This window comes from Vicia villosa, unplaced genomic scaffold, assembly GCF_029867415.1.
Source record: "Vicia villosa cultivar HV-30 ecotype Madison, WI unplaced genomic scaffold, Vvil1.0 ctg.001503F_1_1, whole genome shotgun sequence".
NCBI lineage: Eukaryota > Viridiplantae > Streptophyta > Magnoliopsida > Fabales > Fabaceae > Vicia > Vicia villosa.
In genome coordinates this window covers 107,638-135,159 of record NW_026705643.1, presented here as the reverse complement: position 1 = coordinate 135,159, position 27,522 = coordinate 107,638, and the positions used below count along the sequence as shown (strand labels likewise).

The 27,522-nt window shown below is 50.0% G+C and overlaps 1 protein-coding gene across 1 annotated transcript; it reads left to right on the top strand.

The window, feature by feature from the left end:
- The first annotated feature begins 16,514 nt into the window (after positions 1–16,514).
- On the top strand, positions 16,515–17,273 carry LOC131635527 (uncharacterized). Its single transcript, XM_058906150.1, has one exon. The coding sequence runs from the start codon at positions 16,515–16,517 to the stop codon at positions 17,271–17,273; it is 759 nt and encodes a 252-aa protein (XP_058762133.1).
- Positions 17,274–27,522: the final 10,249 nt, after the last annotated feature.

Below are 27,522 nucleotides of genomic sequence, written 5' to 3'. Positions count from 1 at the left end.
GTTAGATCCGACCTAACACCCCCCGACATCCGTATCCATCACAGGTGCTAACCGGGCATGGAACCGCGTCATCGGTACGAACGCGGGAACTCCACGACAGCGACGGTCGGAACCGACCACCAGATGGGAGAACCGACCACACGGAAGACTCTACACCTAGACCCTCCATGGAAGTACCTGCACGGCAGAACCCCAGCTCGCGATGGGATCGTTCACGCCGCGAGAACTTGGCCGTAATCACGGTCTCGTACTCGCTAACAGCGCACACCTGCTCTGCGCACCCGGACCGTAGCCAACACGCCCGGGCAATCATGCCTAGCCGAGCACAGTTCATAAAAACGAAAATGTCCCAAGTGTGGAGGTAACTCCTCGGAGCATACGAATATAGACCAGCAGTTACCTAACACAAGAACCTTCCCGGCGTACCCGAGCATAGCCAGATGCAAACCAGAAAATCCTAAGTATGGAAGAAACACCCCGGTATCCGAGCGCTAATAAGTGTTATCAAATACGAGCATACAACAGTAATACTTTAAAAAGCGAGTAAAACGAATATAGACAAGCAAAGTTATAAAGCATTAAGGTTGCCGACCAAATTGGCCGGTGGTGTTCAAAGATTACAATCATTGCCGGGCACGCAGGCCCCAAAAATTATCCGGGCATAGCCCAACAAAAAGAAAAATGGCACGCAGGCCGGGAAAGACGGACACGCAGGCCCGGAACTACATTTTCTACTCCTCGCTCTCCGGGGACTCAGGCACCAGCACGCCATCCACGATCCTCGAAGAGAGCCCGACATTATCCTCCTTCAAGCCAGGGTTCAGAAGCCTCAGCTGTTGAAGGGCACGCTCGAACCCGACGTCGGCCATGTCGGCCAGGCTTACCTTCAAGCTGTCTATCTTCTCCACAAACTCGGCCCTAGACTTTAGAGTTACCACATCCGACGACTCATCAGCCGAGGGGGCCCATTCAAGTTGAAGATCAGCCAGCTTTTTCTTCTCAGCCGCAACCTCCGCGTCTTTCTGCTTCAGGAGCGCGTCAACCTTCTTCCTCAACTCCTTGCGCTCGGTCTCCATTGTCTTCATCTTGTCCTCGGCCACCTTCTTAGCCGCCTCGGCCTCCTTCAGAGCCTCGGTCGAGCCCGAACCTCCACTGGCCAGCACTTGGGCCATCCCCAAAACCCTCATCACGGCGGCACCATCGCACGCCAACTGTTTCTGGAGGGACGAGGAGCCCATGTCACTGATTCGACGAGCTTCGTCCGGGGAGACAGCCAAGGGGAACTTCTCGAAATAACCTCCATCCTTGTAGCAAGGAGGCAACACGAAGGCGCGCCCGGGACCTAGGGTCGACTGATCCGGATGTACCCCCTCGGAAGGACGAGATCTCTTGGTAGACCTCTCGTCGGCATGAGTCTTGTGAGGAGAGCCTGCCGAGCCTGAGTTCTCTCCAGCTCCGGTTCCCTGGTTCTTCTTCTTCCTCCTCGCGTCCAAAGCCTGTTTCAGAATATTATCCTCCTTCTCCGGCATAGCCTCTGCAAAGAAAAAATAAAACAAGTTAGCAAAATACCGGACAGAGATCACAAAGCAGGGTAAATGGGCACAACCTAACAACGTCCTGGTCTCCTCGGGAGTCCGACAAGCTAGCAAAGCCTTGGTATTAATAGGCCGCTGCTCCGTGACCGGTACACCCTCCTCGTCCAATACGAGATCCCCGTTCCTCGTCACCCAACGAGACATAGTAAATCTGTCTACGTATTTGCAGAGGACCGAGTAGGACTCCCGGTCTTGATCATCCAAATCATCGTCCTCCCAAACATAGTGTTTCGGGGGAGAAGAGAAGTGACCCTTCCACCAGAAGAACGGGAACCTTGTACAGAGCTCCCTCACCACATGTCCGTCCTCGTCCCTTAACACCTCCCCGTCTTCATCACGCATGACCACGAGGTCCGATACCTCCGAGTAGGCTGTTCGGCTGATCGGCTGGATGACAAAATACCGATCCTTGAACCCTTTCACGGAGTCAGTATACATCCCGAAGAGCTTTCGCTCAGCATTTCTGAACGAGACCCAGCTATATCGACCGTTTGCCGCCTGCCTCTGGACGCGGAAACACCGGCCGAACAATGCGGTCGTGGCACCAATCCCCAGATAGTTACAAACGATCTCGAATGATCGCATGAAAGCAAAGGCATTCGGATGCAGTTGGGACGGCGCCAAGTTTAGAAATGCCATCGTAGATCTCTGGAAGTCGGAGAACGGCAATCGGAAGCCGAGTTCCTTGAACACATACTCATACATTGCAAAGCCGTCCCCGTCAAATCGAGAACATATACGCTCGTCCCTCGACGGGCAGACCACTCGGTAGTTCGGCGCTTCACCCTCCCTCAATGTCTCGATTTCTCTGAACGCCCCATCCAAAGACCCAGTATACCGAGAGGCGACCGTCAAGGCCTCGTCGGCTATCCAGTCGAACGCGACCGTACACACGTAACTAAATAAAGGCATGGGAGAGACCCCTCCCTCGGCATCCGAGCCCAGTGACTCATCATGGTCCTCTGGAGAGGGCGCATTTGGGTCTTCGATGATTTCAACCCCAGAGCTTGTGGCCGTCGAGTCGTCCGAACTACTCGTCCACGAGCCAGATTCCGAGCCAGATTCCGAACCAGACTCCGAACTAGCACTCGATTCAGATTCACCTGCAGGCAGAAGGGAAAAAATGAATTCGACGGTCATCAAATCCACCCCTCCACCGCGATACAAGCGAAAGGGTAGAGCAGGAGCATCTGAGCCCCCGGCTAAACCCCCATCGAGGAAAACGCTCGTCTGCCGAGGGCTCACCAATGACACCAATGGAAAACGTATCTAAACGACTTAACACCAACGCCCTTCGGTCTGCCGACCCACACTAACCCCCGGGCATCGCTTAGATAACCCGGGGAAGACGTTGGTGGCGAAGGCCACCGAAGCAGAATGCACAAATCTCATGAAAAATAGTAAAGCAAGGACGAGCTAGACGAACTTACTATTAGACATGACGACGATGGCCGAGGAGAATCCTTCACTGGGAGACGACCTTGGTATGATGAACGAGCCGGGAAATTATTCTCCGAGGAACCCTTGATCGAAGCCGAGCAGATAAACAGAGAAAGGAAAGTTCCCAAATGAGAGAATCCGCCCCTTTTTATAGGTAAAAAGCTCGGAAGGCGAAGCGTCACCTCTCCTGACAGGCGCCGCCTCCTAGACCCTAGGCCATTATTACCTATGCCACGTCAGCGCGTGCTTCCTACGCGCGACGTTTCGTCCATCACCGGACCTTCTTCCGAGCACGAGGCTTACGAGGATCAATTCACCGAGCAACTACGAGGATAGGGGTCCGAGCATTGAAATAAAGTCACAGCTTCTTAACCAAAAAACTCCGACTTGGGGGGCTCCTGTTCTGGACTGGGCCAAGATAGGCCCAACACCGCTTCCGGCCCAATAAGCCTTAGAGGTCCATGAATAGTTCAGTGCCTCCCCAGCACGCCTTGCTCGGCACTAACACCCTACTCGTCCCGCAGATGTTTGTATCATTTAAAGAAGTTGGGAAAAAACCTCTTTCAAGCCAAACCGAGGAAGCATGGAATATATCCTCACCACAAACTTCCTAGTATTCCTGAAAGAACGCCGGGTTGAAGCCATCCGGCCCCGGAGACTTATCTGGATGCATATCAAAAATGGTTGCCCGAACTTCCGCCAATGTCAGCGGCTGTAGCAGCTGTGCGTTATCACCTTCGGTGATCTTTTGTGGAATCATGCAAAGAACCGGATCGTAGCTTTCTGCACCAACCCGAAACAGTTCATCAAAATAAGTCTTAGCAATCTCACAAAGCATTGTTTGTTCCCGAGCCTCACTACTATCTTCACTGTTGAGCATCTCAATCCTTTTAAAAAATTTCTTAACAATAGCAGACACTACAACAAAAATGACTTTAGGCCACGGAAGAATAGGCAACGACTTCATAACCGTCCCTAAATGGTGTTATAGAGTACGGTTTTCTAAGTGTTGACGTGATTCTAAAATTTTTGGTGAAAACCGTCCCTTATTTGTTTTAGGCTACGGTTTTGAAAATGTGGGCAGGACGTAACCGTTGCCTATTCTAAATAGGTGACGGTTTATTAAACGCGGCCGTACACTAACCGTAGCTTATTCATTTAACAGTACAGTTTTGAAGCGTGGATATATCTTATTAGGCTACGGTTATAAAGTGTTGGCCTACAGTCATAAAATTCTCTTTTATTTAAAATTAAAAAGGTTCAAGATGGGGATCGAACCCCTGTCCTTGATCGAACTCAGGTTATTCTAATTCAATAAAATGCTCACTACCACTAAACCAAGTTTTATCTCATGACTAAATGCAACTCTAAAATCTATTTATATAAAATATATTCTTATTTTTTTTAATACATTTTTAGGTTAAAAACAAGTTTCGGTATATAGGATGTGGTAAAACCCTATTTCTCTCAACAACGAAGTTCTATCAGTAAAAAATTTTCTGCAACTCACTACGTCCTCTCACGTTGGCCACCTTGCAACGACTACCACATCTCAAAATTTAACGAAGAAGCTTCAAGATTCGAGAGTTCTTTTCAATTTTGTGAATTTCGCTAAGGTTAGAGTTCGATCACTGTATATTTGTTTCTCTTCATTCTGCTTTATTATTCGTTCTGTTCTGGGCAAGTATGGTGACTCAGACCCTTTTGTTTAATTTTTTAAACTTAGGGTTTTGATTTGCTATAGAATCCATTGATTCTGGTTTTATTTAATGTATTTCTTGGTTGGGGATAATGTGATTTAGTAGCTATTTGATCTTTAGGGTTTTGTGTATCTATGAAAGTTTAAAGGGAAAAGGGGATTCCACACCTTTTCTGTAATAATATTTCATAGCCATGATAGAATATTTTGATGATTGAGGTAGATGTATATGCATTTAGAATTTGTTTTTGTTAGTGTTGACTATTAGCAGTTCAGACTGTTAAATAATTTAGGGGTCGACTTTAAGGCTATGTTTGGGAGCTTGGAGGGGAAGGGAGGGGAGCACTTTGAAAAAAGAGAAGAATTGAATGATTTTGGTTGGGGAGGGTTTGTTTTTATTCATAACACCAAAAAAAACACCCTAATTTGGGTGAATAATAGAATGAGAGAGAGATAATTCCAAAGAGGGAGGAGATTTTATTCGATCATTGCCTGCCAATCATTGACGCGATTGCTTCCTTAAGTAGTGTAGCCTTCATAATATGTGCTAGGAATCTTTCCCGTAAGGCTCACTCTCGTTTATGTGATTTTAGCGTCTATTGCCAGCCGTTCTTGATTGGCAAGAGAGTTTGATCTTCCTTCCGATTGTGCCATGCCACACCTTCATTTCTAATCATAACAGACACCCCCACTTTTATGTTTTAAGATGAAAAAACTTTAAAGCAGACGCGATTGACAAAAGAAACACATTTTAACAGTTAGTTAAACCCTAAAACAACAAAACTCAGATTTTTCCTTGAATGAGAAATAAATTTGAGCCGCACTGAATTCAATTTGCTGGATAAACCCAAGCTGAGTTGGCCGTTGACCACTAAAAAAAGTGAAAAGGTCCGTCTAGGTTTTCCTTTTTTTTTTTTTTTTAATTTGGATTTCATTCCCTTTTTCTATAGCGCGTGCAATTATGCGATTTCAGCACAATTTGCAGCTGTGATAGCGGCCACTGCCGAAGGCTCAGATTTACTTTCTTTTAGAGTTGATTTGCCTGAGTGATTAGGAGCTCAATAACATTGTATATCCCATCAAGATTGTGTTGCTGCACAGAACATAATCAATTGCTGAATCATTTGTCATATCTTTCATTTTTATGGGTAGTGAATTCATTGTGTCCGTGTGTGATAGAGCTGCAATGTTTTTTTTTTAATATGTGATAAGGGTACTGTTCTGGACTGGGCCAAGATAGGCCCAACACCGCTTCCGGCCCAATAAGCCTTAGAGGTCCATGAATAGTTCAGTGCCTCCCCAGCACGCCTTGCTCGGCACTAACACCCTACTCGTCCCGGAGATCTTGCTCGGCGTCATCCTAGCCGAGGACCCTGCTCTGCGCAGGGCTCCTTCATATCCAACCCTCCGAGTATCCCGGATCCCACGTGGCTCCTAAAAGACCGCGTCTTCCCTTGGACTTCGGAGCGGTTAACCAGGACAGAGGGCGTACGCGCACCTCCGATATTTCCGCTCAGGAAACCTGGCAGTCTCCTAGTTGGGCTTGGGAATCCAACCCAATAGCGAGATCATGGCCCAGCGCTGGGGGCTATATATACCCTCTTTAACTAGAGGGTCAGGTATTCACTTCTTTCTAACCTTTAGCTAGTACTTGCACTCCCTTGCTCGTCTTCTCACTTTGGCATCGGAGTACCTTGCAGGTACACCCCCCCTCTCTCCTTCCTAGAAGATCTAGTCCGAGCAGCCTACGACGATCCTTCTGGTCAGGTACGATCAGTGGCGCCGTCTGTGGGAAACTTGCTTCCCCGTCTTTAACGAACAAAGATCAAAGCTAATCATCTCCAATCGTCATGGCTGACAACAACAACATCCCAACCGCCGACCCTTTCCTCCTTGACGAGCTGATCGAGGAATCCTCCCGCGAGCTGGCTAGCCGTCGTCGGGAGGATCGTCGGCGACAGAGGTCCGGGCATGAGACCCGGGACACCCAGCTGGTGCAGGTCCTTCAGCAAGTCCAGAATGTCGATCATGTTCCTCCCGAGGGGCACACCCAGAACGGCGGCGGCACCAGTGGGCCAGAACATGCCCAAAATGTGAACGAAACCGACCCCCGAGACGGGCAACATGCCTCCTCTTTCACCCACACCTCCGAAAGGAGAAGGACCCGCCATGTGGAAGAGGAAGAACAGCTCGATATTCCCGAAGATGCTGACCCCATCACCGTCCGACTGCTGAAAGAAATACAATTGACGAACAGCCTCCTCAGAATTCAGGATGACCGAATTCATGACCTGGAAAGACAGCGACGACGTCGCTCCTCTCCGAGGAAGCGCTACAGGTCACGCTCTTATTCTTCCTCGCGCTCACCACCGAGAAGATACCGTCGGCGTTCCCCATCCTCTTCAAGGTCCCCACCGAGAAGACATCGCCGCCGAAGAACTCGTTCCCGTTCTCCAGCCAGGAAGAACAGGAAGAATCAGAAGCCTGAAACCGCCGGGCAGAAAAGCCCCTCCCCTGAAGATGGCCGTCGAGGGCCCTCCAAAGCTGCATTGGATGACAACCGGGGGGACAACCGGCGCAACAGGCACCACCATTCGCCAGGTCCGAGTGACGAAGAGGACTTCCGCAGCCCTCTGTCCGGGAGCATCCGAAGAGCTCACCTCCCTAGAGGGATGGAAAAACCCCCAACACTGGACCAGTACGACGGGACCACTGACCCCGACGATCATATTCGGAGCATCGAAGCGGTCATGGACTATCACGTCGTCAGGGGCTCAATCAAATGCCGAATCTTCCCAACCACTCTCAGGAAAGGGGCAATGAATTGGTACAGGAACCTCCCTCCGAACTCCATTCACTCCTGGACCGAGCTCAAAGAACTCTTCTTGAGCCACTTCACAGCCTCCCGGCGACAACCAAAATCGGAAGCCAACCTTGAGGCCGTGATACAAGGACCCAACGAACCTCTTCGGGACTACCTTGAAAGGTTCAACAAGGAGGCCGTCCAAGTACAAACGGCCGACTACATGAAAAGATACCTCTTGGAGCGAGGATTACTCCCCGGCAGTGACTTCAAAAAGGCCATCAAGATCGAGAAGGTACACTCGATGAACGCCCTCCTTCGCAAAGCAAAGGCATTCATCGACTTTGAAGAAGGCGAGGCAGCCGCAGTCAAAGCCTCGAGGGGCAGTGACGCTGCTCGTAGTTCAAACCTCGACGACCCGGGGTCGCGCCGAGGACAAGACAAAAGGAGGGACGACAGGTCCCGAGATGTCAAAGAACGACGAGGACCGGCGGGACGATTCAACGACTACACCCCGTTGAACACCTCCCGGGAGAAAATCCTGAACGACTGCCAGAACGCCGAATTCAAAAAATCCAACATCAGGCCCCCGAAGTCAAATCCTACAAGACCGGGGACGGACAAGTCCAAGTACTGCAAGTACCACAAGAGCCACGGGCATCTGACCGAAGAGTGCATACACCTTAAGGATGCCATAGAGACCTTGATCAAAGAGGGCCACCTGGCGAGATACACGAAGAGGGGAGAACCCTCCAGAAGAGACGTCCCTCGAAACTCCGACGACGGGAACTCGCCGGACAGCAGGCCTCTTCAAGTTGCGCTGTCCATAACCCGACCGGAAGACTTCGTCCCATCGGTCGGCGTGACGACGGCTTTCAGCGTCTGGGAGAATTTCCCAACAGCAATGGTCATCTCCAACGGCGGCGACCCCGGCTCCCTCACCATCAGCTCGGTAAAAAGAAAATTTGATGAGCTGATCAGCGCAAACTCGGATTTCGCCCCCACTCTGCGGAAGTTTAAAGGGAAGTCGGACCCGATCACGTTCTACTTGGAGGAACTACCGGGCGGCGCCCCGAACGCCACAATTCCTTTACTGGTCCGAGCCAGAATGGCAAATTTCGACGTTCGGCGAGTCCTGGTGGACGAAGGGAGCTCGGTTGACATCATGTACTCCCACCTGTTCCGGACACTTCAACTAGACGACTCTCACCTCACCCCCTACGTGGGTTCCGATCTCCAAGGCTTCAACGGTGCTACCACCAAGCCATGGGGATACGTCGAACTAATCGTCACGTTCGGGGAAGAAGAAGCATCTAGACAGGTCAAGACCAGATTCTTGGTAATCGACTGCAAGACCCTCTACAACTGCATCATCGGACGTCCTACTCTGGCCGAGCTCACCGCTGTCCCCTCCACCGTGCACCTGAAGATGAAATTCTACACCAGGCGAGGATGAGTGGCCACCATCAACGCCGACATCGAAGCAGCCAGAAGAATCTTTGACGCCTCCGTAAAAGGTTTGCAGCTGATCGCCCCTCCAGCGGACCTAAACAAGAAGCCGAGGGTAGAAGAGAGTCATCCTCAGGAAGATCAAGTTCCGCCGGACGTCAGCTCCATCGACTTGGACGCTCGGTTCACTGACGAAGAGCTGAAGAATGCCGAAGAAGGAAAGCCGAATTCGACTCATCCCATCAGGCCCGTCCCAGACGGAGAGTTCGACCTCATCCCGCTGGGCGACAACCCCGACAAAGCGGTAAAGATCGGCAAGGACATCCCAGATCTTCCGAGGAAGCAGCTCGTAGCATGTCTTCGAGCCAACGCCGACCTATTCGCCTGGAGCGCAGCCGAGATGCCCGGACTCGACCCTGAGGTCGCCTGCCACCACCTCTCCATCGATCCAGCCGTGAAGGCAGTAGTTCAACGTAGGCGTCGGCAGTCTCCCGAGAAAGCGGAGGCTGCCGAGAAAGCTGTAAAAGACCTCCTAGAGGCAAATTTTATTTCCGAGGCCAAGTATTCAACTTGGCTCTCAAACGTTGTACTCGTTAAAAAATCTAATGGAAAATGGAGAATGTGTGTTGATTATACTGATGTTAACCGGGCATGCCCCAAAGATGCTTATCCTTTACCTAACATTGATAGACTGGTCGACAACTCGGCCGGTTACAAATTATTATCGTTCATGGACGCCTATTCAGGTTACAACCAAATTCCCATGGCGAGATGCGACAAGCAATGCACGGCATTCATGACCGAGTCGGGCAACTATTACTATAATGTAATGCCGTTCGGACTCAAGAACGCCGGAGCTACATACCAGCGGATGATGAACAAGGTCTTCCGAGGAGAAATCGGCGACACCCTCGAGGTGTATATGGACGACATGATCGTCAAGTCTCGAGAAGACGCCGATCACACGGCACACCTGGAACGAGTATTCAAACAAGCTCGGTCCTGCAAGATGCGTTTCAACCCTGAAAAATGCACTTTCGGAGTGCGGGCGGGCAAGTTCCTCGGTTTCTACCTGACCGAGCGAGGAATAGAGGCCAACCCCGATAAGTGCCGAGCGTTCTCGGAACTCCCTACCCCCGTCAATAAAAAATCCATCCAAGTACTGAACGGAATGCTAACGGCACTATCCCGCTTCGTCGCGAAATCCGCTCAGCATGCTCTCCCGTTCTTCAAATTACTTCGGAAAGAAGCGACCTTTGAATGGTCCGAGGAATGCGAGCAAGCGCTTTCCCACCTCAAACAAGTTCTCTCCAAACCACCCGTCCTCTCCCGACCAGATAACAACGAGATTCTGTATCTCTACCTGGCCGTCTCGAACGAAGCAGCCAGCGCGGCCCTAATCCGAGAAACCGAAGACGGGCAGAAACCAGTGTACTTCACGAGCAAAGCCCTGCAGGGACCCGAGGTGCGGTATCAACAGATAGAGAAAGTCGCCCTGGCCCTAATAACAGCTGCTAGGAGACTAAGGTACTATTTCCTCGCCCACACCATCGTCATCCGGACAGACCAACCCATCAAGCAACTTCTCAGCCGACCAGACATGGCCGGACGAATGCTGAGATGGTCCCTCGAACTGTCCGAATTCGACATACAATACGAGGGCAGAAAGGCACTAAAAGCCCAAGCGCTCGCTGATTTCGTGGCCGAGATGGCCACCATTTCCAACTCCCAAACCCCAACTGAGAACAAATGGACCATCTACGTGGACGGCGCTTCGAGCTCCTCAGGGAGCGGAGCCGGCATTATCCTGGAAAATGACGAGGGACTCATCATCGAGGTATCCTTGGTCTTATCTTTTACCACGTCGAACAACCAAGCCGAATACGAAGCTCTCCTAGCAGGTTTACGTCTGGCCGAGGACATAGGAGCTCGAGAGGTCGTGATCTACACTGACTCCCAGCTCGTCGCTTCCCAAGTCAGCGGCGACTACCAAGCAAAAAACGACACGCTGGCCGAGTATCTTACTCTCGTCAGAGAGAAAATAAAAAAATTCTCAAAGGTCAGCGTCGAGCATATTCCCCGGGAGCATAACTCGCGAGCCGACATACTGTCCAAACTCGCGAGTACGAGAAAGAAAGGCGGAAACAAGTCGGTGATCCAAGAGATCTTGCCCAGACCGAGCATAAGCGAGAATGCCCAAACCTTGCAAGTGTTAGCCATCGGGGACGACCATTGCTGGATGACCCCGGTATACAACTTCCTCACCAAGAACGAATTACCTGCCGACGCGAAGGAAGCTTCGACTATCAAGAGACGAGCCTGTTCGTATACGATCGTCGAGAACAAATTATACCGACGGGGTTTCTCCATCCCTCTCCTTAAATGCGTCGACACCTCACAGGCGTCCGAGATACTCCACGAGCTCCACGAGGGGATCAACGGCCAGCACCTAGGCGGCCGATCACTAGCAAGGAAAGCCCTCCGGGCTGGCTACTACTGGCCGACCATGCAACAAGATGCAAAGGAACACGTCCGTAAATGCGACAAGTGCCAGCGTCACGCCGACATGCACTTGGCTCCCCCAAACGAGCTCAAGTCTCTATCATCGCCTTGGCCTTTCTCCACCTGGGGAATGGACCTCCTCGGACCATTCCCAGTCGGCTCATACCAAAACAAGTATCTCGTGGTTGCTGTCGATTACTTCACGAAGTGGATCGAAGCCGAAGCGCTCGCCAAAATCACATCTCAAAATGTACTCCGTTTCTACAAACGAAATATACTCGCCCGGTTCGGGGTCCCCCAGGCCATAGTCACCGACAATGGCACCCAGTTCACCGACAAAAAATTCCAAGAGTTTGTAGCCAAGCTCGGCACAAAGCAACACTTCACTTCTGTCGAGCACCCTCAGACTAACGGGCAAGCCGAAGCGGCGAACAGAGTCATCCTCCGAGGGCTAAAGCGAAGACTCGGCGAAGCCAAAAAAGCCTGGGTCGAAGAGCTGCATAGTGTGCTTTGGGCATACAGGACGACCCCCCACTCGAGCACAGGCGAGACTCCATTTAGACTAACCTACGGCACCGAGGCCGTAATTCCCGTAGAAATCCGAGAGCCTTCTCGACGCACCGAATCCCCCCTCGACGAAGAGCTCAACGACGAAGCGATGAGGGAGGAGCTCGACATGGTCGAGGAGATCCGCACGGGATCTTCCCTCCGAGAAGCAAAACTGAAACAGCAAATAGCTCTCCGCTATAATGCCAAAGTTATCAAGCGCGAATTCGAAGTCGGCGCCCTAGTGCTCCGCAGGAACATGAAGGATTCACGCGAGGGCAAACTAGCCCCAAACTGGGAAGGCCCATACCGAGTTTATGACAAAACCGAGAATGGCGCCTACTACCTCGAGGATCTCCTCGGAGTAAAACTTGCTCGGCCTTGGAACGCTGAAAAGCTCAGACGTTACTACAGTTAGATCCGACCTAACACCCCCCGACATCCGTATCCATCACAGGTGCTAACCGGGCATGGAACCGCGTCATCGGTACGAACGCGGGAACTCCACGACAGCGACGGTCGGAACCGACCACCAGATGGGAGAACCGACCACACGGAAGACTCTACACCTAGACCCTCCGTGGAAGTACCTGCACGGCAGAACCCCAGCTCGCGATGGGATCGTTCACGCCGCGAGAACTTGGCCGTAATCACGGTCTCGTACTCGCTAACAGCGCACACCTGCTCTGCGCACCCGGACCGTAGCCAACACGCCCGGGCAATCATGCCTAGCCGAGCACAGTTCATAAAAACGAAAATGTCCCAAGTGTGGAGGTAACTCCTCGGAGCATACGAATATAGACCAGCAGTTACCTAACACAAAAACCTTCCCGGCGTACCCGAGCATAGCCAGATGCAAACCAGAAAATCCTAAGTATGGAAGAAACACCCCGGTATCCGAGCGCTAATAAGTGTTATCAAATACGAGCATACAACAGTAATACTTTAAAAAGCGAGTAAAACGAATATAGACAAGCAAAGTTATAAAGCATTAAGGTTGCCGACCAAATTGGCCGGTGGTGTTCAAAGATTACAATCATTGCCGGGCACGCAGGCCCCAAAAATTATCCGGGCATAGCCCAACAAAAAGAAAAATGGCACGCAGGCCGGGAAAGACGGACACGCAGGCCCGGAACTACATTTTCTACTCCTCGCTCTCCGGGGACTCAGGCACCAGCACGCCATCCACGATCCTCGAAGAGAGCCCGACATTATCCTCCTTCAAGCCAGGGTTCAGAAGCCTCAGCTGTTGAAGGGCACGCTCGAACCCGACGTCGGCCATGTCGGCCAGGCTTACCTTCAAGCTGTCTATCTTCTCCACAAACTCGGCCCTAGACTTTAGAGTTACCACATCCGACGACTCATCAGCCGAGGGGGCCCATTCAAGTTGAAGATCAGCCAGCTTTTTCTTCTCAGCCGCAACCTCCGCGTCTTTCTGCTTCAGGAGCGCGTCAACCTTCTTCCTCAACTCCTTGCGCTCGGTCTCCATTGTCTTCATCTTGTCCTCGGCCACCTTCTTAGCCGCCTCGGCCTCCTTCAGAGCCTCGGTCGAGCCCGAACCTCCACTGGCCAGCACTTGGGCCATCCCCAAAACCCTCATCACGGCGGCACCATCGCACGCCAACTGTTTCTGGAGGGACGAGGAGCCCATGTCACTGATTCGACGAGCTTCGTCCGGGGAGACAGCCAAGGGGAACTTCTCGAAATAACCTCCATCCTTGTAGCAAGGAGGCAACACGAAGGCGCGCCCGGGACCTAGGGTCGACTGATCCGGATGTACCCCCTCGGAAGGACGAGATCTCTTGGTAGACCTCTCGTCGGCATGAGTCTTGTGAGGAGAGCCTGCCGAGCCTGAGTTCTCTCCAGCTCCGGTTCCCTGGTTCTTCTTCTTCCTCCTCGCGTCCAAAGCCTGTTTCAGAATATTATCCTCCTTCTCCGGCATAGCCTCTGCAAAGAAAAAATAAAACAAGTTAGCAAAATACCGGACAGAGATCACAAAGCAGGGTAAATGGGCACAACCTAACAACGTCCTGGTCTCCTCGGGAGTCCGACAAGCTAGCAAAGCCTTGGTATTAATAGGCCGCTGCTCCGTGACCGGTACACCCTCCTCGTCCAATACGAGATCCCCGTTCCTCGTCACCCAACGAGACATAGTAAATCTGTCTACGTATTTGCAGAGGACCGAGTAGGACTCCCGGTCTTGATCATCCAAATCATCGTCCTCCCAAACATAGTGTTTCGGGGGAGAAGAGAAGTGACCCTTCCACCAGAAGAACGGGAACCTTGTACAGAGCTCCCTCACCACATGTCCGTCCTCGTCCCTTAACACCTCCCCGTCTTCATCACGCATGACCACGAGGTCCGATACCTCCGAGTAGGCTGTTCGGCTGATCGGCTGGATGACAAAATACCGATCCTTGAACCCTTTCACGGAGTCAGTATACATCCCGAAGAGCTTTCGCTCAGCATTTCTGAACGAGACCCAGCTATATCGACCGTTTGCCGCCTGCCTCTGGACGCGGAAACACCGGCCGAACAATGCGGTCGTGGCACCAATCCCCAGATAGTTACAAATGATCTCGAATGCTCGCATGAAAGCAAAGGCATTCGGATGCAGTTGGGACGGCGCCAAGTTTAGAAATGCCATCGTAGATCTCTGGAAGTCGGAGAACGGCAATCGGAAGCCGAGTTCCTTGAACACATACTCATACATTGCAAAGCCGTCCCCGTCAAATCGAGAACATATACGCTCGTCCCTCGACGGGCAGACCACTCGGTAGTTCGGCGCTTCACCCTCCCTCAATGTCTCGATTTCTCTGAACGCCCCATCCAAAGACCCAGTATACCGAGAGGCGACCGTCAAGGCCTCGTCGGCTATCCAGTCGAACGCGACCGTACACACGTAACTAAATAAAGGCATGGGAGAGACCCCTCCCTCGGCATCCGAGCCCAGTGACTCATCATGGTCCTCTGGAGAGGGCGCATTTGGGTCTTCGATGATTTCAACCCCAGAGCTTGTGGCCGTCGAGTCGTCCGAACTACTCGTCCACGAGCCAGATTCCGAGCCAGATTCCGAACCAGACTCCGAACTAGCACTCGATTCAGATTCACCTGCAGGCAGAAGGGAAAAAATGAATTCGACAGTCATCAAATCCACCCCTCCACCGCGATACAAGCGAAAGGGTAGAGCAGGAGCATCTGAGCCCCCGGTTAAACCCCCATCGAGGAAAACGCTCGTCTGCCGAGGGCTCACCAATGACACCAATGGAAAACGTATCTAAACGACTTAACACCAACGCCCTTCGGTCTGCCGACCCACACTAACCCCCGGGCATCGCTTAGATAACCCGGGGAAGACGTTGGTGGCGAAGGCCACCGAAGCAGAATGCACAAATCTCATGAAAAATAGTAAAGCAAGGACGAGCTAGACGAACTTACTATTAGACATGACGACGATGGCCGAGGAGAATCCTTCACTGGGAGACGACCTTGGTATGATGAACGAGCCGGGAAATTATTCTCCGAGGAACCCTTGATCGAAGCCGAGCAGATAAACAGAGAAAGGAAAGTTCCCAAATGAGAGAATCCGCCCCTTTTTATAGGTAAAAAGCTCGGAAGGCGAAGCGTCACCTCTCCTGACAGGCGCCGCCTCCTAGACCCTAGGCCATTATTACCTATGCCACGTCAGCGCGTGCTTCCTACGCGCGACGTTTCGTCCATCACCGGACCTTCTTCCGAGCACGAGGCTTACGAGGATCAATTCACTGAGCAACTACGAGGATAGGGGTCCGAGCATTGAAATAAAGTCACAGCTTCTTAACCAAAAAACTCCGACTTGGGGGGCTCCTGTTCTGGACTGGGCCAAGATAGGCCCAACACCGCTTCCGGCCCAATAAGCCTTAGAGGTCCATGAATAGTTCAGTGCCTCCCCAGCACGCCTTGCTCGGCACTAACACCCTACTCGTCCCGGAGATCTTGCTCGGCGTCATCCTAGCCGAGGACCCTGCTCTGCGCAGGGCTCCTTCATATCCAACCCTCCGAGTATCCCGGATCCCACGTGGCTCCTAAAAGACCGCGTCTTCCCTTGGACTTCGGAGCGGTTAACCAGGACAGAGGGCGTATGCGCACCTCCGATATTTCCGCTCAGGAAACCTGGCAGTCTCCTAGTTGGGCTTGGGAATCCAACCCAATAGCGAGATCATGGCCCAGCGCTGGGGGCTATATATACCCTCTTTAACTAGAGGGTCAGGTATTCACTTCTTTCTAACCTTTAGCTAGTACTTGCACTCCCTTGCTCGTCTTCTCACTTTGGCATCGGAGTACCTTGCAGGTACACCCCCCCTCTCTCCTTCCTAGAAGATCTAGTCCGAGCAGCCTACGACGATCCTTCTGGTCAGGTACGATCAGTGGCGCCGTCTGTGGGAAACTTGCTTCCCCGTCTTTAACGAACAAAGATCAAAGCTAATCATCTCCAATCGTCATGGCTGACAACAACAACATCCCAACCGCCGACCCTTTCCTCCTTGACGAGCTGATCGAGGAATCCTCCCGCGAGCTGGCTAGCCGTCGTCGGGAGGATCGTCGGCGACAGAGGTCCGGGCATGAGACCCGGGACACCCAGCTGGTGCAGGTCCTTCAGCAAGTCCAGAATGTCGATCATGTTCCTCCCGAGGGGCACACCCAGAACGGCGGCGGCACCAGTGGGCCAGAACATGCCCAAAATGTGAACGAAACCGACCCCCGAGACGGGCAACATGCCTCCTCTTTCACCCACACCTCCGAAAGGAGAAGGACCCGCCATGTGGAAGAGGAAGAACAGCTCGATATTCCCGAAGATGCTGACCCCATCACCGTCCGACTGCTGAAAGAAATACAATTGACGAACAGCCTCCTCAGAATTCAGGATGACCGAATTCATGACCTGGAAAGACAGCGACGACGTCGCTCCTCTCCGAGGAAGCGCTACAGGTCACGCTCTTATTCTTCCTCGCGCTCACCACCGAGAAGATACCGTCGGCGTTCCCCATCCTCTTCAAGGTCCCCACCGAGAAGACATCGCCGCCGAAGAACTCGTTCCCGTTCTCCAGCCAGGAAGAACAGGAAGAATCAGAAGCCTGAAACCGCCGGGCAGAAAAGCCCCTCCCCTGAAGATGGCCGTCGAGGGCTCCCAAAGCTGCATTGGATGACAACCGGGGGACAACCGGCGCAACAGGCACCACCATTCGCCAGGTCCGAGTGACGAAGAGGACTTCCGCAGCCCTCTGTCCGGGAGCATCCGAAGAGCTCACCTCCCTAGAGGGATGGAAAAACCCCCAACACTGGACCAGTACGACGGGACCACTGACCCCGACGATCATATTCGGAGCATCGAAGCGGTCATGGACTATCACGTCGTCAGGGGCTCAATCAAATGCCGAATCTTCCCAACCACTCTCAGGAAAGGGGCAATGAATTGGTACAGGAACCTCCCTCCGAACTCCATTCACTCCTGGACCGAGCTCAAAGAACTCTTCTTGAGCCACTTCACAGCCTCCCGGCGACAACCAAAATCGGAAGCCAACCTTGAGGCCGTGATACAAGGACCCAACGAACCTCTTCGGGACTACCTTGAAAGGTTCAACAAGGAGGCCGTCCAAGTACAAACGGCCGACTACATGAAAAGATACCTCTTGGAGCGAGGATTACTCCCCGGCAGTGACTTCAAAAAGGCCATCAAGATCGAGAAGGTACACTCGATGAACGCCCTCCTTCGCAAAGCAAAGGCATTCATCGACTTTGAAGAAGGCGAGGCAGCCGCAGTCAAAGCCTCGAGGGGCAGTGACGCTGCTCGTAGTTCAAACCTCGACGACCCGGGGTCGCGCCGAGGACAAGACAAAAGGAGGGACGATTCAACGACTACACCCCGTTGAACACCTCCCGGGAGAAAATCCTGAACGACTGCCAGAACGCCGAATTCAAAAAATCCAACATCAGGCCCCCGAAGTCAAATCCTACAAGACCGGGGACGGACAAGTCCAAGTACTGCAAGTACCACAAGAGCCACGGGCATCTGACCGAAGAGTGCATACACCTTAAGGATGCCATAGAGACCTTGATCAAAGAGGGCCACCTGGCGAGATACACGAAGAGGGGAGAACCCTCCAGAAGAGACGTCCCTCGAAACTCCGACGACGGGAACTCGCCGGACAGCAGGCCTCTTCAAGTTGCGCTGTCCATAACCCGACCGGAAGACTTCGTCCCATCGGTCGGCGTGACGACGGCTTTCAGCGTCTGGGAGAATTTCCCAACAGCAATGGTCATCTCCAACGGCGGCGACCCCGGCTCCCTCACCATCAGCTCGGTAAAAAGAAAATTTGATGAGCTGATCAGCGCAAACTCGGATTTCGCCCCCACTCTGCGGAAGTTTAAAGGGAAGTCGGACCCGATCACGTTCTACTTGGAGGAACTACCGGGCGGCGCCCCGAACGCCACAATTCCTTTACTGGTCCGAGCCAGAATGGCAAATTTCGACGTTCGGCGAGTCCTGGTGGACGAAGGGAGCTCGGTTGACATCATGTACTCCCACCTGTTCCGGACACTTCAACTAGACGACTCTCACCTCACCCCCTACGTGGGTTCCGATCTCCAAGGCTTCAACGGTGCTACCACCAAGCCATGGGGATACGTCGAACTAATCGTCACGTTCGGGGAAGAAGAAGCATCTAGACAGGTCAAGACCAGATTCTTGGTAATCGACTGCAAGACCCTCTACAACTGCATCATCGGACGTCCTACTCTGGCCGAGCTCACCGCTGTCCCCTCCACCGTGCACCTGAAGATGAAATTCTACACCAGGCGAGGACGAGTGGCCACCATCAACGCCGACATCGAAGCAGCCAGAAGAATCTTTGACGCCTCCGTAAAAGGTTTGCAGCTGATCGCCCCTCCAGCGGACCTAAACAAGAAGCCGAGGGTAGAAGAGAGTCATCCTCAGGAAGATCAAGTTCCGCCGGACGTCAGCTCCATCGACTTGTATATGGTTTAAGCCGAGGGTAGAAGAGAGTCATCCTCAGGAAGATCAATATATTGATTTAATTTAATGAGATACTTACCTACAATTTCTTATATATGGTTTAAGCTATTTATCGATGAAAATATGAGAAATGTATTTCAACATTATTTAAGGGGTGAAAATAGTAGAAAATTACATACGTCTAATAGAAAATTAAACACTTGTTATATTTTTATTAAAAAATAGTACAAACCACACTTAATGAATTATATATAAATATTCTCCTTAATTTAATTACATTGATGCCAATATAAAATTCACTTCTTCTTCCTTAATACGTTTTCACATTTTCTTCTATCTATCTCCTTTTTTTTTTGACAAAATCAAACTTTACTTCTTTCATTATGTAAATAAGAGGAAATACAAGGAGGAATCTCATCAAATAACATGCGTCAAGTCCAGGAATTGGCCGCCTTAGCTAAAGTGTGAGCAATCATATTCGCTTGACGCTTTACAAACTTCACCTAAAAGTTGGGAAAATCTAATAGCAACAATTTAATAGAAGAAATAATACAATTAAACTCCGAGCTGCCACATGCGTTTGATCTTAAACCTTGAACTACCAACTGAGAATCGCTTTCAAACAAAACATAACCAAGGTGAAAGGAGCCAATACCATGGATAGCTTCCTTGAGGGATAAGGTCTCCGCTTCTAGAGTAGATAAAGTACCACCATCCCATGCAGCTCCAGCAGCAACAAAGTCGCCATGATCATCTCGGAGGCACCACCCACGGTTTGTGGTACCTAACTGACGGTTAAAACCCGCATCCACATTACACTTAAAGGAACCAATCGGTGGCGGATGCCATTGTAATAAATTCTCCTCAATACCTTCGGAGTGCTGAATTCGTTAAGCAGAAGACCATTCTTGCCACTTGTGCAATGCTATCCAACCAAGTTTAGTAGCATCTTCTTTCTCATTATTCCAAACCAAATCATTTCTATTCTTCCACAAACCTTCTATCATTACCGCTACTCTACCAGCAAGATTACTATCTTCCTTGCAACAAATATAAAAAATAACAGATTTAGCATCTTGGAAGGATTGGAGACGGTTAATTATAACATCATACAAACCTGAATCCCGCCAGGAGGAAATTGCCTCAGAGCACCCAAAGAAGATATGCCAAGCATCTTCAAACCCGTTATCACAAGACGGACAATTAGGAGTGCATGGAACATGATGTTTGCGGAGTCGCACTCTCGTCGGAAGGTAATCCTTACAAATCCTCCAAAGGAGATGTTTAACTCTAGCCGGTGCCGATATCTTCCATAGGCTCTTCCAATTATCATTAGCATTCACCCCTTCATATCTTTTCCTCACCTTCCTCCAAATACGATACCCCGACCTGGCGTTATACATTCCATGTTGTTCTTCCTTCCAAACTAATATGTCGACCATCACATCCTCTACTAAGGGAACTTGTAGGATATCTTTTGTAACTGTAACATCAAATAAGTCACGAATAACCCTCATATTCCACTGTTTAAAATTAGGCAACAACAAATCCTTACCTGTAATATTGTACGCACCTTGCACTTGTGGACCATCCAAACAACCCTCACTATTTCCACGGAGCCAAGGTTCGTGCATGAATTTTATGTTGCTCCCATCACCAATACTCCACCTACATCCCAAAGTTAGGACCTCCCGAGCCTTCGAAATACTACGCCAAACAAAACTGGGGTTATAACCAAAAGTTGCATCAAAGAAAGAAGTTATCGGAAAATATCTTGCTTTGAAAACTCTGGACACAAGAGCCTGAGGATTAGACATGATAAACCATCCCTGTTTAGCTACCATAGCCATATTAAAAGCTCTAAAATCCCTAAAACCCAAACCCCCTTCCTCCTTCAAAACTGTCAATTTTTCCAATGTAATCCATCGAATTCCTTTACTATTAGATCCACCTCCCCACCAGAAAGAATCGAACATTTTCTCAATATCATCAATCACACCATCCGGAAGAAGGAAAACACTCATAATATAAGTCGGGATAGCCTGAAGCACAAACTTAATCATAGTTTCTTTACCTGCCCTGGACAATGACCTACCCCTCCAAGAATTGATAGGCTTCCAGATACGATCCTTGATGAAAGAAAAGGTAGCCTTCTTACTACAACCTATTAAAGACGGAAGCCCCAAGTAAATACCGGTGCCAAGAACATGGCAGACCCCCATAACCTTAGCCAGGTCCTCTTGAGCTGGGATACTTAGATTATGACTAAAGAAAACTTCTGATTTTGACATATTAATCTCCTGACCAGCCGCCTTGGCATACAAATCAAGTAGTTCCATTATATGACGAACTTCTGAAAGTGTAGCCCTGCAAAATAGAAAACAATCGTCAGCAAAAAGTAGATGGGACACACTGGGTGCCCCTCTATAGACTTGGATACCATAGATATCACCCATGGCCACATAATTCTTTATGAGAGTAGAAAGTTCTTCAGATAGGAGAATGAAGAGATAAGGAGACAGTGGGTCTCCTTGTCTCAATCCCCTTCCTGGTTTAATAGGTCCAACATTATCCGAGTTTACCATCACAGAATAGTTCACTGATGACACACACGTCATCATCCAATGGATCCATTTATCTGCAAAGCCCAATTTAATCAGCATCCCTTTAAGAAAACCCCAATCCACCCTATCATAAGCCTTGCTAATATCAATATTTAGAGACAACGAAGGTTTCCTTCTGACCGTTTTCCTTTTGAGATGATGAATAATTTCTATTACAATCATCGCATTATGTAAAATAGATCTACCTTCCACAAATGCCGATTGTTCTTCAGATACACATTTATTAAGCACTTTCTTGAGTCTATTCGCCAAAACTTTCGACACGATCTTATAAATCACATTACAGAGTGAAATAGGTCTGAAATCTTTCATCGATCTTGGATTAACACATTTAGGAATTAGGCAGATGTTTGTATCATTTAAAGAAGTTGGGAAAAAACCTCTTTCAAGCCAAACCGAGGAAGCATGGAATATATCCTCACCACAAACTTCCTAGTATTCCTGAAAGAACGCCGGGTTGAAGCCATCCGGCCCCGGAGACTTATCTGGATGCATATCAAAAATGGTTGCCCGAACTTCCGCCAATGTCAGCGGCTGTAGCAGCTGTGCGTTATCACCTTCGGTGATCTTTTGTGGAATCATGCAAAGAACCGGATCGTAGCTTTCTGCACCAACCCGAAACAGTTCATCAAAATAAGTCTTAGCAATCTCACAAAGCATTGTTTGTTCCCGAGCCTCACTACTATCTTCACTGTTGAGCATCTCAATCCTTTTAAAAAATTTCTTAACAATAGCAGACACTACAACAAAAATGACTTTAGGCCACGGAAGAATAGGCAACGACTTCATAACCGTCCCTAAATGGTGTTATAGAGTACGGTTTTCTAAGTGTTGACGTGATTCTAAAATTTTTGGTGAAAACCGTCCCTTATTTGTTTTAGGCTACGGTTTTGAAAATGTGGGCAGGACGTAACCGTTGCCTATTCTAAATAGGTGACGGTTTATTAAACGCGGCCGTACACTAACCGTAGCTTATTCATTTAACAGTACAGTTTTGAAGCGTGTATATATCTTATTAGGCTACGGTTATAAAGTGTTGGCCTACAGTCATAAAATTCTCTTTTATTTAAAATTAAAAAGGTTCAAGATGGGGATCGAACCCCTGTCCTTGATCGAACTCAGGTTATTCTAATTCAATAAAATGCTCACTACCACTAAACCAAGTTTTATCTCATGACTAAATGCAACTCTAAAATCTATTTATATAAAATATATTCTTATTTTTTTTAATACATTTTTAGGTTAAAAACAAGTTTCGGTATATAGGATGTGGTAAAACCCTATTTCTCTCAACAACGAAGTTCTATCAGTAAAAAATTTTCTGCAACTCACTACGTCCTCTCACGTTGGCCACCTTGCAACGACTACCACATCTCAAAATTTAACGAAGAAGCTTCAAGATTCGAGAGTTCTTTTCAATTTTGTGAATTTCGCTAAGGTTAGAGTTCGATCACTGTATATTTTTTTCTCTTCATTCTGCTTTATTATTCGTTCTGTTCTGGGCAAGTATGGTGACTCAGACCCTTTTGTTTAATTTTTTAAACTTAGGGTTTTGATTTGCTATAGAATCCATTGATTCTGGTTTTATTTAATGTATTTCTTGGTTGGGGATAATGTGATTTAGTAGCTATTTGATCTTTAGGGTTTTGTGTATCTATGAAAGTTTAAAGGGAAAAGGGGATTCCACACCTTTTCTGTAATAATATTTCATAGCCATGATAGAATATTTTGATGATTGAGGTAGATGTATATGCATTTAGAATTTGTTTTTGTTAGTGTTGACTATTAGCAGTTCAGACTGTTAAATAATTTAGGGGTCGACTTTAAGGCTATGTTTGGGAGCTTGGAGGGGAAGGGAGGGGAGCACTTTGAAAAAAGAGAAGAATTGAATGATTTTGGTTGGGGAGGGTTTGTTTTTATTCATAACACCAAAAAAAACACCCTAATTTGGGTGAATAATAGAATGAGAGAGAGATAATTCCAAAGAGGGAGGAGATTTTATTCGATCATTGCCTGCCAATCATTGACGCGATTGCTTCCTTAAGTAGTGTAGCCTTCATAATATGTGCTAGGAATCTTTCCCGTAAGGCTCACTCTCGTTTATGTGATTTTAGCGTCTATTGCCAGCCGTTCTTGATTGGCAAGAGAGTTTGATCTTCCTTCCGATTGTGCCATGCCACACCTTCATTTCTAATCATAACAGACACCCCCACTTTTATGTTTTAAGATGAAAAAACTTTAAAGCAGACGCGATTGACAAAAGAAACACATTTTAACAGTTAGTTAAACCCTAAAACAACAAAACTCAGATTTTTCCTTGAATGAGAAATAAATTTGAGCCGCACTGAATTCAATTTGCTGGATAAACCCAAGCTGAGTTGGCCGTTGACCACTAAAAAAAGTGAAAAGGTCCGTCTAGGTTTTCCTTTTTTTTTTTTTTTAATTTGGATTTCATTCCCTTTTTCTATAGCGCGTGCAATTATGCGATTTCAGCACAATTTGCAGCTGTGATAGCGGCCACTGCCGAAGGCTCAGATTTACTTTCTTTTAGAGTTGATTTGCCTGAGTGATTAGGAGCTCAATAACATTGTATATCCCATCAAGATTGTGTTGCTGCACAGAACATAATCAATTGCTGAATCATTTGTCATATCTTTCATTTTTATGGGTAGTGAATTCATTGTGTCCGTGTGTGATAGAGCTGCAATGTTTTTTTTTAATATGTGATAAGGGTACTGTTCTGGACTGGGCCAAGATAGGCCCAACACCGCTTCCGGCCCAATAAGCCTTAGAGGTCCATGAATAGTTCAGTGCCTCCCCAGCACGCCTTGCTCGGCACTAACACCCTACTCGTCCCGGAGATCTTGCTCGGCGTCATCCTAGCCGAGGACCCTGCTCTGCGCAGGGCTCCTTCATATCCAACCCTCCGAGTATCCCGGATCCCACGTGGCTCCTAAAAGACCGCGTCTTCCCTTGGACTTCGGAGCGGTTAACCAGGACAGAGGGCGTACGCGCACCTCCGATATTTCCGCTCAGGAAACCTGGCAGTCTCCTAGTTGGGCTTGGGAATCCAACCCAATAGCGAGATCATGGCCCAGCGCTGGGGGCTATATATACCCTCTTTAACTAGAGGGTCAGGTATTCACTTCTTTCTAACCTTTAGCTAGTACTTGCACTCCCTTGCTCGTCTTCTCACTTTGGCATCGGAGTACCTTGCAGGTACACCCCCCCTCTCTCCTTCCTAGAAGATCTAGTCCGAGCAGCCTACGACGATCCTTCTGGTCAGGTACGATCAGTGGCGCCGTCTGTGGGAAACTTGCTTCCCCGTCTTTAACGAACAAAGATCAAAGCTAATCATCTCCAATCGTCATGGCTGACAACAACAACATCCCAACCGCCGACCCTTTCCTCCTTGACGAGCTGATCGAGGAATCCTCCCGCGAGCTGGCTAGCCGTCGTCGGGAGGATCGTCGGCGACAGAGGTCCGGGCATGAGACCCGGGACACCCAGCTGGTGCAGGTCCTTCAGCAAGTCCAGAATGTCGATCATGTTCCTCCCGAGGGGCACACCCAGAACGGCGGCGGCACCAGTGGGCCAGAACATGCCCAAAATGTGAACGAAACCGACCCCCGAGACGGGCAACATGCCTCCTCTTTCACCCACACCTCCGAAAGGAGAAGGACCCGCCATGTGGAAGAGGAAGAACAGCTCGATATTCCCGAAGATGCTGACCCCATCACCGTCCGACTGCTGAAAGAAATACAATTGACGAACAGCCTCCTCAGAATTCAGGATGACCGAATTCATGACCTGGAAAGACAGCGACGACGTCGCTCCTCTCCGAGGAAGCGCTACAGGTCACGCTCTTATTCTTCCTCGCGCTCACCACCGAGAAGATACCGTCGGCGTTCCCCATCCTCTTCAAGGTCCCCACCGAGAAGACATCGCCGCCGAAGAACTCGTTCCCGTTCTCCAGCCAGGAAGAACAGGAAGAATCAGAAGCCTGAAACCGCCGGGCAGAAAAGCCCCTCCCCTGAAGATGGCCGTCGAGGGCCCTCCAAAGCTGCATTGGATGACAACCGGGGGGACAACCGGCGCAACAGGCACCACCATTCGCCAGGTCCGAGTGACGAAGAGGACTTCCGCAGCCCTCTGTCCGGGAGCATCCGAAGAGCTCACCTCCCTAGAGGGATGGAAAAACCCCCAACACTGGACCAGTACGACGGGACCACTGACCCCGACGATCATATTCGGAGCATCGAAGCGGTCATGGACTATCACGTCGTCAGGGGCTCAATCAAATGCCGAATCTTCCCAACCACTCTCAGGAAAGGGGCAATGAATTGGTACAGGAACCTCCCTCCGAACTCCATTCACTCCTGGACCGAGCTCAAAGAACTCTTCTTGAGCCACTTCACAGCCTCCCGGCGACAACCAAAATCGGAAGCCAACCTTGAGGCCGTGATACAAGGACCCAACGAACCTCTTCGGGACTACCTTGAAAGGTTCAACAAGGAGGCCGTCCAAGTACAAACGGCCGACTACATGAAAAGATACCTCTTGGAGCGAGGATTACTCCCCGGCAGTGACTTCAAAAAGGCCATCAAGATCGAGAAGGTACACTCGATGAACGCCCTCCTTCGCAAAGCAAAGGCATTCATCGACTTTGAAGAAGGCGAGGCAGCCGCAGTCAAAGCCTCGAGGGGCAGTGACGCTGCTCGTAGTTCAAACCTCGACGACCCGGGGTCGCGCCGAGGACAAGACAAAAGGAGGGACGACAGGTCCCGAGATGTCAAAGAACGACGAGGACCGGCGGGACGATTCAACGACTACACCCCGTTGAACACCTCCCGGGAGAAAATCCTGAACGACTGCCAGAACGCCGAATTCAAAAAATCCAACATCAGGCCCCCGAAGTCAAATCCTACAAGACCGGGGACGGACAAGTCCAAGTACTGCAAGTACCACAAGAGCCACGGGCATCTGACCGAAGAGTGCATACACCTTAAGGATGCCATAGAGACCTTGATCAAAGAGGGCCACCTGGCGAGATACACGAAGAGGGGAGAACCCTCCAGAAGAGACGTCCCTCGAAACTCCGACGACGGGAACTCGCCGGACAGCAGGCCTCTTCAAGTTGCGCTGTCCATAACCCGACCGGAAGACTTCGTCCCATCGGTCGGCGTGACGACGGCTTTCAGCGTCTGGGAGAATTTCCCAACAGCAATGGTCATCTCCAACGGCGGCGACCCCGGCTCCCTCACCATCAGCTCGGTAAAAAGAAAATTTGATGAGCTGATCAGCGCAAACTCGGATTTCGCCCCCACTCTGCGGAAGTTTAAAGGGAAGTCGGACCCGATCACGTTCTACTTGGAGGAACTACCGGGCGGCGCCCCGAACGCCACAATTCCTTTACTGGTCCGAGCCAGAATGGCAAATTTCGACGTTCGGCGAGTCCTGGTGGACGAAGGGAGCTCGGTTGACATCATGTACTCCCACCTGTTCCGGACACTTCAACTAGACGACTCTCACCTCACCCCCTACGTGGGTTCCGATCTCCAAGGCTTCAACGGTGCTACCACCAAGCCATGGGGATACGTCGAACTAATCGTCACGTTCGGGGAAGAAGAAGCATCTAGACAGGTCAAGACCAGATTCTTGGTAATCGACTGCAAGACCCTCTACAACTGCATCATCGGACGTCCTACTCTGGCCGAGCTCACCGCTGTCCCCTCCACCGTGCACCTGAAGATGAAATTCTACACCAGGCGAGGACGAGTGGCCACCATCAACGCCGACATCGAAGCAGCCAGAAGAATCTTTGACGCCTCCGTAAAAGGTTTGCAGCTGAT

Coding starts and splice junctions, on each gene's coding strand:
- LOC131635527 (XM_058906150.1), top strand. CDS start 16,515: ATGGCTGACAACAACAACATCCCAACCGCCGACCCTTTCCTCCTTGAC.